The sequence below is a fragment of the Mastigoproctus giganteus genome, chromosome 8 (assembly GCF_048544385.1).
Source record: "Mastigoproctus giganteus isolate SK-2022 chromosome 8, ASM4854438v1, whole genome shotgun sequence".
NCBI classification, from domain to species: Eukaryota; Metazoa; Arthropoda; class Arachnida; order Uropygi; family Thelyphonidae; genus Mastigoproctus; species Mastigoproctus giganteus.
This window is the reverse complement of record NC_143582.1, coordinates 48,853,219-48,865,720: the sequence shown is the minus strand read 5'-3', so window position 1 is coordinate 48,865,720 and position 12,502 is coordinate 48,853,219. Positions and strand designations below refer to the sequence as shown.

General features: G+C 36.1%; 1 protein-coding gene across 1 annotated transcript in view; it reads left to right on the top strand.

The window, feature by feature from the left end:
• The window catches only part of LOC150081522 (dynein light chain Tctex-type 1-like), a 61,956-nt gene that overhangs the window by 30,601 nt on the left and 18,853 nt on the right, over window positions 1-12,502 (top strand). The window contains exon 3 of the mRNA XM_090380234.1: window positions 8,173-8,296. Coding sequence (XP_090236360.1) covers window positions 8,173-8,296 — 124 coding nt within the window. The remainder of the gene's footprint in view (window positions 1-8,172; window positions 8,297-12,502) is intronic.

Below are 12,502 nucleotides of genomic sequence, written 5' to 3'. Positions count from 1 at the left end.
AAACTATACAAATTTTAGGATAATGCCAATTACATATTAATTTAGCGGTATCCCCCCGAGAGGTACCAGTTCCAAAAGACGTGAAATATCACCAAAAGAGGATTAAAGGAACTACCAAATGATAACAAAATCAAAATAAATTAAAATAAATTAGACTGACCATTATGCCCCATATCGACAGAGGACCACGAGGCCAATAATGGTCATGGAATTGCTGCATTTCAATTGCTATACAAATCGTCGCCTTTTTTTTTTTTGTTCGTTTGTTTATTTGGGTTATTTTTATGTTAATTTTTGCTCTACAGTTTTTGCCATACTACTGGCTTATGTTTTATTTTATTTTATTTAAAATATTGGATGTATTTTAGCTTCATATGGAGGAATTGCATGTTGCTGCCTCTAATGAATGCTTAATTATTTATTTATTTATTCACTTTATTATAATTTAACTTATGTTAATATTTAATATAATTCAATGATAGTATATATTTTGGCTTCATATGGAGGAATTGCAAGTTGCTGCCTCTAATGATTGCTTAAGTATTTATTTATTTTATAATTTAACTTTCGTCAACATTTAATATAATTCAATAGTCATGGGTCTATATGCCAATTTAGCAATGCCTGTGCCGCCATCTATTCTCCTTTTTTCTTCTATATAAGCTGATTCAGCTTACAGTATGTCAGTGGTGTGGCTCTGCTCTCGAGTGCTGTCTGTTCTATAGTTTATTTTTTGCTGCATAAGGACCACCGCCATGCAAATCCTCTGCATTGGTGGATCGATCGGAGGAGGGAGGGTGAATTCGTACTTCGATCTTTTCACCATGGCGACGATTTGTATAGTGATTGAAATGCAGCGATTCCATGACCATTATTGGCCTCGTGGTCCTCTGTCGATATGGGTCATAATGGTCAGTCTATTTTATTTTAATTTATTTTGATTTTGTTATCATTTGGTAGTTCCTTTAACCCTCTTTTTGGTGATATTTCACATCTTTTGGAACTGGTACCTCTCGGGGGGGGGGGGGGGGGTATCGCTATATTTATATGTAATTGGCATTATCCTAATATATGTATAGTTTTTGTTAATTGGATTTAAAACTCGAAATTATATAAGGGTTTCCGGGCTACTATTTATGTCTTTTTTTTTTTTTTTTTTTTTTACCCGTTTGTTTGTTTATTTGGGTTATTTTTATGTTAATTTTCGCTCTACAGTTTTTGCCATACTACTGGCTTATGTTTTATTTTATTTAATTTAAAATATTGGATGTATTTTAGCTTCATATGGAGGAATTGCATGTTGCTGCCTCTAATGAATGCTTATTATTTATTTATTTATTCACTTTATTATAATTTAACTTATGTTAATATTTAATATAATTCAATGATAGTATATATATATATATATATGTATGTATATATATATAAAACTTGGGGGCGGGATTATAAAATAAGAAAAAAGTAATAAAAATATGCAAGTAGAGTGAGAATGCAGATTATGAATGAAGTAAATGTGTGTCTTTCCCCCCCTCCCCCTTCGCCTGATGGGTTCCCACTGCCAACTAACATATCCCACACCCCAGAGCAGGATGGGCAGTTTGACCTTCTTAGCGGATTCAACACTACATGGACATGACAACCGTCACTGACAAAGACATATGTAGCTTTGCTGCTGACATGCCATTGGTGATCTAAACTGGGTACTCTAACCTGGTTCCCTTTAAAATCCCATCCCAAGGCAGGGGAGGGAGGAGACAGGTCTGTCTCCTTCCCTCCCTGCCTCCCCCCATACTTCACCCCAAAGAGGTCGGTGGAGCTTGTCTCCACCGACCTCTTTGGGGATGCCTACTCTATCATCCCTATTCTTCTATCTGTTTTCTCCTAGTCTTCTGTCTCCCCTCTCTCTCACTAAACCGACTGAGTACACCCCTTAATAATGCCACCAAATTCTAATCAATGTCTAAACTACTGGTTTCGTGTAAATCTCTAAGACAACTAACACTATCTTTTATCTAGCGTATAGCCTCACATGTCTAAATTTAATAACATCAAAGTTTTGCCCGACTTATTAGGCCTTTTAACACATCTCTCTAGCGTTCAACCCCAACCAGCGATTTCCTAACAGCAATCCCATTAAGCATTAATGTCAAACGTGTAATTTTTTTTTTTTTAAGGTCCTAGCCACTGAAATCCCAGGAAACTAGGTGGCAAGACCTGAGAGCAACTTGTTGTGATACTGGACACCCGGCTAGCCTTCACGTGGTGAGGTATGGGCAACATCATGCCCCACTAGGGGCCTGACAGCCAATAAGCCGGACAAACAATGGGCACAACACATCACTGCACAGACATGGCCCACACACTTTCAGGTCTCTGGCTTGACAGTGTACTGTCCTCGATACAGCGAGCACACGCAGAGATGGGAGAAATCCCAGGTGCCGTCTGACACAAACACTCCTTATGGAGTATAGTGACCATGACCCATCCAGCATTTTAGACAACAAATGTTCAAGAAGCATTGTATCAATCAGATGACGTGTGAAGGCTCAATAGCATTGTGTATGAACCAACACCTTCCAAAAGCTCACAAAACATGAATAAGAAAATCCACATATTTAACATAATTAACATTTTGATGTTAATTTTGATTAAAATTAACATCAAAATAAAACTTTGGTGAGCTGTGAATATTTTAATGTCTTGGTAAGACCACCCTTTCATTCCCTTCATTAATCTTGCTGCCATTCTCTGCACCCATTCCAGCAGAACCTCATGCTTCCAAAAATGAGGCATCTGGATCTAGCAGGGACAATGGGATAATCTCTTCTTTGTCCCTGCTAGCAAAGTTCCTGTATATCATAGACAGAATTCTATGAGCTGTCCTGGCAGCCTGACTGCATTTCTCAGAGAACATCATATCTGACTGCACAGTTAGTATTAGTAGTGGCAAATGATGAAAAAGCAACCTTATACAGCATCAGCCAAAAAAAAAAAAGAAAGAAAAAAAAAACCTTCCATTTTACCTGTCTTTTCCCTTCAGTAGTTTGTCTAGTTCTTCCTTGAATTTATTTAAAGCTATCCTCCTCCACAACAACAGATTGCAGGAAGTTTGTTCCTGCAATCAACCACCCATTGGCTAAAGGAAAACTTCAGCACATCTATTCTGCAACCGTCCTTCCTCTGTTTCAATTTATGAACTTCATGTCTGACCAAATTGTAATTCTCAAGTCCCTTTTTTCCACTAAAGATTTTAGTTCAATTCCACCAAGTGTATAAGTTATTTTGGGGTACTGTCCCCAGGTGTGAGACCTTACACTTTGCTGGATTAAAGAAAAGCTGCCACTTTTCTGACCATCCCTGAAGTCTGTCTAGGTCACGCTGAAGAAGCTCTACTTGGTGGTGATCATTAACTCAAGTACTCAAGATGCTGCCTAACCATGGCCTTATACGAGGGTCATTCAATAAGTTACCTACCTATGAAGGAAATGAGATAGAGGCAAAAATCTTTTTTTTTTTTTTTTCAATATAACTTCTCTGAACTTCAATACATTTGTTACATTTTGTTGGCAATGAGGAAATACTAGACAAATAAAATTCTTTTTCTTGTCCATCAGAAATAGCAGACTTCAGTTCATTATCATCAGCAAAGTGGTGTCCACGTATGTTTTTCTTGTGGTGTTGAAATAGGAAGTAGTCACTGGGGGCCAGATCCGGTCTGTAAGGTGGATGGGTAAGTTCTGTGAAGTCACAGTCTCTCAAGGCAGCAGCAACAGCATGCACTGGTGTGCTGTCTGGAAGCAGAACATCCCTGGAAAGTTTCTCACAGCATTTTTCCATTATGGCATCCCTTAGGTTTGTACAGTAGGGATGCATATGACTCCCCGTGACTATCTGTTTGTGTTCCTAATAGTGAATGTACAAAATTCCCTTATCATCCCAAAAAATGGTGGCTATAATCTTGCCAGCTGAAGGCTGTATCAAAATTTTTTTGGGTGAGGAGAGAACACTTGTGCTTCCATTGCAACATCCTTTCACAAATGGCCTTTGGCCCATTTCCTTCTTTGTTGAGAAATTTGATGACTGAATGATGCTCCAATTTCAGCAAATCCATAATTTGATACTAGTGTCTTCTTTCTGTTACAGCAGCACAAACCCAAAAACATAATGGGATCAAAATTAGTATGATTTTAGTTGAGATATGTAGGAACATCGTGAATCATTGAACTTGTGCTTCCATTGCAACATCCTTTCACAAATGGCCTTTGGCCCATTTCCTTCTTTGTTGAGAAACTTGATGACTGGATGATGCTCCAATTTCAGCAAATCCATAATTTGATACAGGTGTCTTCTTTCTGTTACAGCAGCACAAACCTAAAAACATAATGGGGTCAAAATCAGTATGATTTAAGTTGAGATATGTAGGAACATCATGAATCATTGAAATATAATTATGGGAAGTACCTTAGGTAGATAATTTATTGAACGCCCTTTGTACAAAGGGATAATCACCTCCTTATCTTGGCTAGCAAAGCTCCTTTATATCATTAACAAAATCCAATGAGCTGCCCTATCAGTCTGTCTGCACTGCTTAGAGAAATTCATATCTGACTGCACAATTATCCCCAGATATTTTTTATTTTCCACTGCTCAGATTGTAATAGCACACATTCAGTATGTTAATCTGGGATTACTGCTACCCTTATGTAGTGCCTTGTACTTGGCAATGTTAAGCTTCAACTGCCATTTCTTAACCAATCTTTGTATCATCTGCAGACTTAGACATTAAGTCTGATATACCTTCATCAGTATCATTAATAAATATTGAAAATAGAAATGGGTCGAGGACTGAACTCTGGGGGACTCCATTAATAATATTAGTCCACAAAGAGCAGCATCCATTAAATAACCACTGTCTTCTCCCACTCAACCATCCCTTTATACAGAGCGGTAACTTGCCCTTAATGCCACATTGTGCTAGTTCGTACAGCAATCTTTGTTGTGCAACAGTATCAAAAGCCTTCCTGAAATCCAAATGTATGATATCAAAGTTAATTTTTGCATCTAGTTCCTTTGTTACTGCATCATATTACCAGTCATATTGGTCAGACAAGACCACCCCTTAACAAATACTTGCTATGCAGTATAATTGCATTACTTCTTTAACCAGTAATTCCGTTATTTTCCCTGCAACTGAAGTTAAGCTAACAGGTCTGTATATACTCATGTCGCCTTTTGAACCCCTTTGTGAATACATTTGCACATCTCCAGTCCATAGGACCTCTCCTGAATCCAAGGATGTTCTCATAATTACGACTCAGGATTTGCTTACCTTCTTTGCTGCCTCTCTTAATATAATTGGATAGATCCCATCCACCACATTCATCTCTTTTATGTTTAACTACAACAATTTCTCTTTCAGGTATCAGAAAATCATTTAGCTTCCTGTTAGAACTTGATATACTTCTGATACCTGCTTCCCTAAAGAATTCCTCATATGTGAATATAGATGCAAAATACCTATTCAGCTTGTCAGCAACCTGAGCAGGTTCACCAACAATTGAACCATCGACATCCAGTAGACCAGTGTGATTCAACACTTTCATTCTACTGATAATATGAGTAGAGTCTTTGCTGCTTTTCTTGACTTTCTTTGCCAGAGACTTTTTATTTGTCTTAGCTTGTGTAACCTCCTTTGTGATGATTGCAGACTAGTTTATATCTACTATTATCAGTATCACCTGATAATGTATATGCATCCCTTGCATTTTTCTTTTCTGCCACGTGTCTCAGTAGTTTATCTGACATCCATTTAGGTCTAAGCCTTGAACAGTATTTCTTGGTATGAAAAGCTTAGTATGACTGTTTTCCTGAATGCTTCCCATTTAGAATTTGTTGTTGGTAACATTAGTTGGTCCCACTGTACAGAATTTAAAAACTGGCTGAGACCACTGTAGTCTGCTTTACGAAAGCAAAAACTCTTCCCCTTATCCTTGATGGTAGTTTCATCATTAAGAAAATCCCACATCAGTACACTGATCACTGCACCTAGTGGTTCTGTTATCTGCAGATTTTTACTGAATGAAGAAGCTTGATGGTTATCAACAAGAGGCAATGAGTGCTTCATGGGTTCTTTTTTTAATTTCTCTCAGGGCATCAGCGCTTTAAGTTATCTAGTAGTAATTACTATAGATGTTTTCTCCCCTGTGATGTTGCAATTAGCGAAGTGATAAAAAATATATCAGCGAAAATTAATTTCATGTGGATACACACAAAACTGAAACATTTTTCCTCTGAGAGGGAAACCAGCTACCATATATGTCCATTTCTGTATCTTTCTTTATTAATTTTTGTAAACAATAGCATGTGACAATTTTTTGAGAATGAAATCATATTTATAAAAGCAAGAACTGCCAAAAGGCATAATGCATGGCATAATCTGACCCTTGCATAAATGAATGAACGGTTGGTATATTTTTATAAGTTTCTGCTGCTGAATGCTGTTGATGTTTTCCATAATTATATACCACATTATTGTAAAATTCAAAACTGTGCAAAGCAGTACATTATTTTTTACATCCTGATTCGGAGTGTAACCTAGCCATATTATCCTACTTTTTATAGAAAATGATTTCCAAGATGTTGGTTTTCACACATGTGATGATCGAGGAATATGTTAATCAAAGGGTACATGTTGGTGGGGGGGGGGGGCTTCTTGATCACTCGAATATATTAGCTGTTAGATGGTATGACCTATGATTGTGTCTGAGTTGTTTCTTATTTTTGTGTTTTGAAATTTTGTTTTACATGTTTTTAATTGTTTTAAAATTTTTGTTTTTACTTAATAGTTTTGTGTAACTGGGCATTTGCCATTTAAAACTCTTAACCCATTTTTTTCCATAGATGGCAAAATATTAAAACTGAAAGGGGGGGGGAAACGTGAAATGAAATTTCACGGGTTTTTTTAATCAAGTGTTTATATAGGAAACTATATAAAAACACTTGCTTTATAAGTTCCATTTTAACCATAGTCAATTAATATTAAAAAACTTGTTAGATTTTATTTTCGACTATGATGCACTTTATTATGATTGATTATAATCTATCCAGTTTAAGAAGTGATATTGTATTTATCAGTTAATGTAGTTAACGAGTTGCAATGTAGCTAGGAGATGACTGAATTTTTTTGCCTTGGATAACATCATGAACACGACAACAAATTATAGATAAATCAAAATTTTTGATTTACCGGGAATAGATATTTTATTTTCCTTCTCTCTAAATGAATTAAGTGAGGGGGGGGGGGAGACTGAAACTTTAACAATATATCAGAGATTTGTACTTTAACTTAAGCAAGTAGCCTTAACAGATCACTGCCTTATGCCTTTACTGACAACAGTCCTTTGTGTTCTTTCTTTTTATCAAAGTATTTAATGATGTTTGTAATGACTTCTCTAACTTGACAGTGGATAATTTTACCACAGATTCCAATTACAAACTCTGACCAGAATTGTAAGCCTCTGATTTATTTCTCTTGCAATAATCAAAAAAAAAGCATCTTACCAAATGATAGGTGTCATGTGGAGCAAAGATAAGCTCTTTTCCAAAATTAGTTAATTTCTTTGATATTTCTTATACTGGATAGACCATGTTATGTATGATGTATTGTTAATGTTAATGAAAATTTGTACATTATTTTTAATATACATTTATAAAATAGAAGTCATAAATGTTGAATTACATAATTAATAAAAAAAATTGCCTTTTATGTTAAATCACCGTAAAAGCAATTTTTCTGACTAATTGCATAATTAGCATTAGTATTCAGTAACATTCTTTTTTAATCACTGTAACATTTTCTTATTTTGAGTATCAGTTGTATATTTATTCTTATTTGATTACCCTTATTTCAGTACTGATTTCATTAGCCTCATTTTATCCCATTATTTTATTACTTATAACATTATATTTATTTCAATCTTTTAAGAATAAATTTGTATCCTTTATTGCATACAGAATTTGTAATGGTAAAAGACATTTGAGTTTATTCTGTAAACAGTAAGAATCCATTTTACTAATAATTACCAATAATATAAAACTTAATTTTTGCTCATCACAGAGACTTGTAATATCAAATACGACAGTATAGCTCTGTACAGATATTTTCTCTTTCAGACAGTTGAAGGGGTGATTGGAGGAAATATTTACCAATGTAGTAGTGTCAGTCAGTGGATCAACACTATAGTAGAGCAGGTTTTGCTTCAGCTGACAAAAACAAACAAATCACTTAAATATGTTGGTATGTTTTAATCGTGTTTCTTCAGATTTTAACTGTTTGTTTTTTAATACAAGATTAATCCTTTAATACAAGATTATTCCTTTCATTTTGGATAATTCATTTAATTAACATAGAGTAATTCATGACTTTGTCTTAACTTCAGGAGATTTTTGCTGAAGTCAATTTCAGTCAAAAATGTCATAAACTTTGGTCCATTTCTCAATGGTTATGGGGTTATCTACCTGCATGTTAAAATTGTAATAAATTTCTGTTTATTATTGAAACAGCCCAGGCCAAAAGAGCATATATATTCATTATGAATTAAGGCCAACAAGGATTTTTTTGGTGCCATATTTCACAATAGGCCATGAATTTTCAGCATATATGGCTGTGCATCTAATCACTGGACTGTGACCATAGATAAATATTGAAAAATAGTACTCAGCCTCTGTATATATATCCTAGCTTATTTGTGAATCTCAACAGTGTAACATCAAGAATCAACATCAAGTGTAACAATCAGATCAAGAATATTGCTTTCTCTTGTTGCCCCTCGAACATGCTCTTGTAAAAGACAGTGATCCAATAATTCCAGAAAATTTCAGCTGCTGTTATGAGTGACCAATCCACAAGGTGTAGTCAATATCTGGAAAGTTCAAATCCCCCATTATAAAACAATCTGATTTATTGATCCATTCTATTTGTCTGAACTGTTGTTCATTATATTCATTACATTCATTAGGTCTGTAATACATTCCTGCTTTCATTTTAGTTTTCCAAGTGCTTATGGTATACCAAACTGACTCATCATTGCAGTCGCCATCCACATCATCTGGGTATAGTGCCTTAGATTCTGTGTGCTTTTTAACCAAGACCATTACTTCCTTGTCCTTCCTGTATGTGTTGTACTTACCACATTTAAATTCCACATTATTTGTGTCTGAGTGGCACCATGTTTCCAGTATCCTTACTATGTCCGCATTTGTTGACAACCAGTACATCAAATTTATTTACTATACTCCTAGCATTAACGTACATGCAAGTATAGATGCACCTTTTTTTGCTTTTAGTAACTCTTGCATAACCCACATATTTGCATCTTGCATGATGATCCCCCCACAGGCCATGTAATATCTGCCATCTTGCTTATGTTCTAATAGAAGTGCAAGAATCATTTTCATCTCTGCTTGCAGCTACTAATAATCTGTTAGTCTGTGTAATCCTCCCCAGCTAGCAGTTTTCTGCACCATCTAACACTACTGCAATGGCATCATCAAATATTCTTGTACCCCTTCTATTTAAGTGTATCCCATCCCTTAAAAACAGTCTCTCTTGTGAACAAATACAGTTCTACTCCATGAACTATGCATAGTCTGTCTAGGGAGAGACTGTGGTTGGCTAATGGGGTAGAGAATATATGTGATCAGAAAGTTCAGGGACTGAACTGATATTTAGGAAATTATGATGTTTACCAGCTATTCAGATGCATCTTGTTCAAAGTAGTCTCTTTGACACTGTTTACACTTCCAGTGCTTCTGCCACTTCTGAAAACATTGATAGGCTTATTTTGAAGTTACTAATAGTTTCTCTGTCATGTTCTAAATAATTTCCACAGTTGTTGTAAATCTGTGATAGTTCAAGGGAATTAAGTTGGCAGTCATTAAAAAAAAACAAAAAAAACATCTGGAGCAAATTTGATGAGTGTGGCAGATGGGAACCATAGCAATGGAGTGATTCACAAGAAATTCTTAATGGAAAGTGCCACTGCCACATATGCAGAGGCATTGTCATGATTCAAGTGCAATTCTTTGAAATCCTCCATTTTCTAGCCATTTTCTCTGAACAGTATGTGTAGTTGCCTCAGAACTGTTTTACAGTATTCCTGGTTTTCTTTTTGACCATACTTGATAAATTCATAATTAAACAATGGCTTATGAGTTAAAAAATATATAAGTATGATTTTTACATTTCATTGAGATAGTTTTTCTTTTTTTTTTTCTTTTTTTTTTTTAATTTATAGAGTGAGTCATCATCTATTGAGAGGACTGGGTCTTTGTTCTCAGGTCACAGCAATATCATGTTAGCAAAAATTCTGGCATACAAGAACTCTCTGCTCTCTGTGATTCTCAGTTTGGATGTGAGGCACAAACCTTTCCGAAAGCATTGCATCTCCAAATCCATTGATTGACATGTCCCATAAATACTAATTTCATTAGCAACATCAGAAATAGTTAAATGTCTGTCACTCGTGAACAAATCACAAAAACGAGTGACTGAATTGTTGGTTTTTGAAGTTAAAAGGTGACCAGAGTTGAGGATAATGATCTTCAGTGGACAAGCAGTCCTCTTTAAACTTTGCAAAGTTTGGATGACATACTATCTACTCCAAAAGCTGTTTGTAACATTTTGTTTCTGTTGCATTTTTCCTTAATTTGAAACAAAAATTCATGAAAATTTGGTACTCAGTAAAATCACTCATTTTAAACACAGCAAAATACATAAAGCACTTTCTGTTACAACATGCATTAATTCAGACTGATTGCAAATAAACAGACCATTTATGCATTTCTTTGTCTAGGTGAGTTACCGAATCTGTTAATGCCACAATTTCAAGATACAAATTCAGTCTTTGAAATTTTTGATCACACCACATATTCTTTAAAATTAGGACGAGGGCATTGATCCAGAAAGAAAAACTAGGGGCAAAAAAAAAAAAAAAAAAGTTTTGATCAGAGTAGAACCAAACCTGAAATCAAATAAGAAATTAAATTTAAACTTTTATTTATTTTGCACTTCTTTTTGTTTTTTGATTGTATAATTCATGTAAGCAAATGTGGGGGTTTCTCTAAAGCTTAGTATGTCAATACTCAGCTTGACAATATTTTGCTTTAGTGGGATTGAAAGAATATGAAGGAAAATGGAAATTTTAGAATTTTGTGAAGGAAATCAATTAAACTATCATTGCATGAACTTGCCGCCCTTGTTTTGTTTGGGTGTACCAGCAACTAAGATTAGTGCATTTTCAGGTCTGAAGTTTATGTATGGAATAATATGGGTAACTTGACTATGGCCGTGTTAACATAAAAACCTGAAAGTGGCTGTATCCATGTTCCAGCTTTCAAGGATTTCAAATGAATATAGTTTTTTCCCCATGTTTGCTGGGAGAGGTGACATTTTGTTATTTACATGAAAGTCAACATGGTGCTGAACTTGAATAGTTTATTGGAGGATATTTAAATCAAAGCATGCTGAGTGGACAGAAATCATGGGATACCTACCTAGTAAAGGGTAGGCCCACCTTTCACCCGATAAGGGCAGTCACACATCGAGACATTGAGTCCACTAGTTCAAGAAAGCATTCCACAGGTATTTCCATCCATGCTTGCTGCACCGCTGCCCATAATTCTGTCGCATTCTTGGGTGGAGGATCCAAAGCTTGAACGGACCTTTTCACAGCATCCCAAAGATGCCCCATAGGGTTCATGTCTGATGAATGGGGAGGCCATTCCATGGTAGTAAAATCTGTGGAATGCTCTTCGAACAATGTTCTAGTTACCATGGCTCTGTGGAGAGGTGCATTGTCCTGCTGGAAGAGTCCATTACCTCTGGGTGCACGATTACTATGAAGGGATGCAGATGAAGAGATGCATCTAGACGTACCAGAGGTCCCAACATGTGCCAGTTGCACTTGCCCCCAGACCATTACCGACCGTCCACCTGTCCGAACAGTTCCTTGTTGACACGAGGATGCATAGCTTTGAGTGGTGTCCGCCAGATACACACCCTCCAATCATCCAAGGTCCAGTGCTGATGTTCTTTCGACCAGTTGAGGCGTAGAGTCCTGTGTTGTGGTGTTAGCAATGGGACTCTGGTGGGTTGTCAACTCCCATAACACATTGCAGCCAATGATCGCCTGATTGTCTTGGTGGAGAAATTTCTGGCACCTCCCTCATTGAAGTCGGCGGCGATTTGTGTCACTGTTGCTCTCTAGTTGGCTGAAACAATGCAAGATAGACATCAACGGTCACGTTCATCCACCACCTTTCTCCGCTCACAGCGCTGTCCACGATAAGATGTTATTCCGGAAATGGCATATTCCTGAATCACTCTTGATACTGTCAAACGGGGATAGTGCAATTTCTGTGCCACCTCTGTGATAGAGTGACCCATGTGTCTGGTAACCACTATCATCCCTCTTTCACAATTTAACTCACAACATTTATCCAT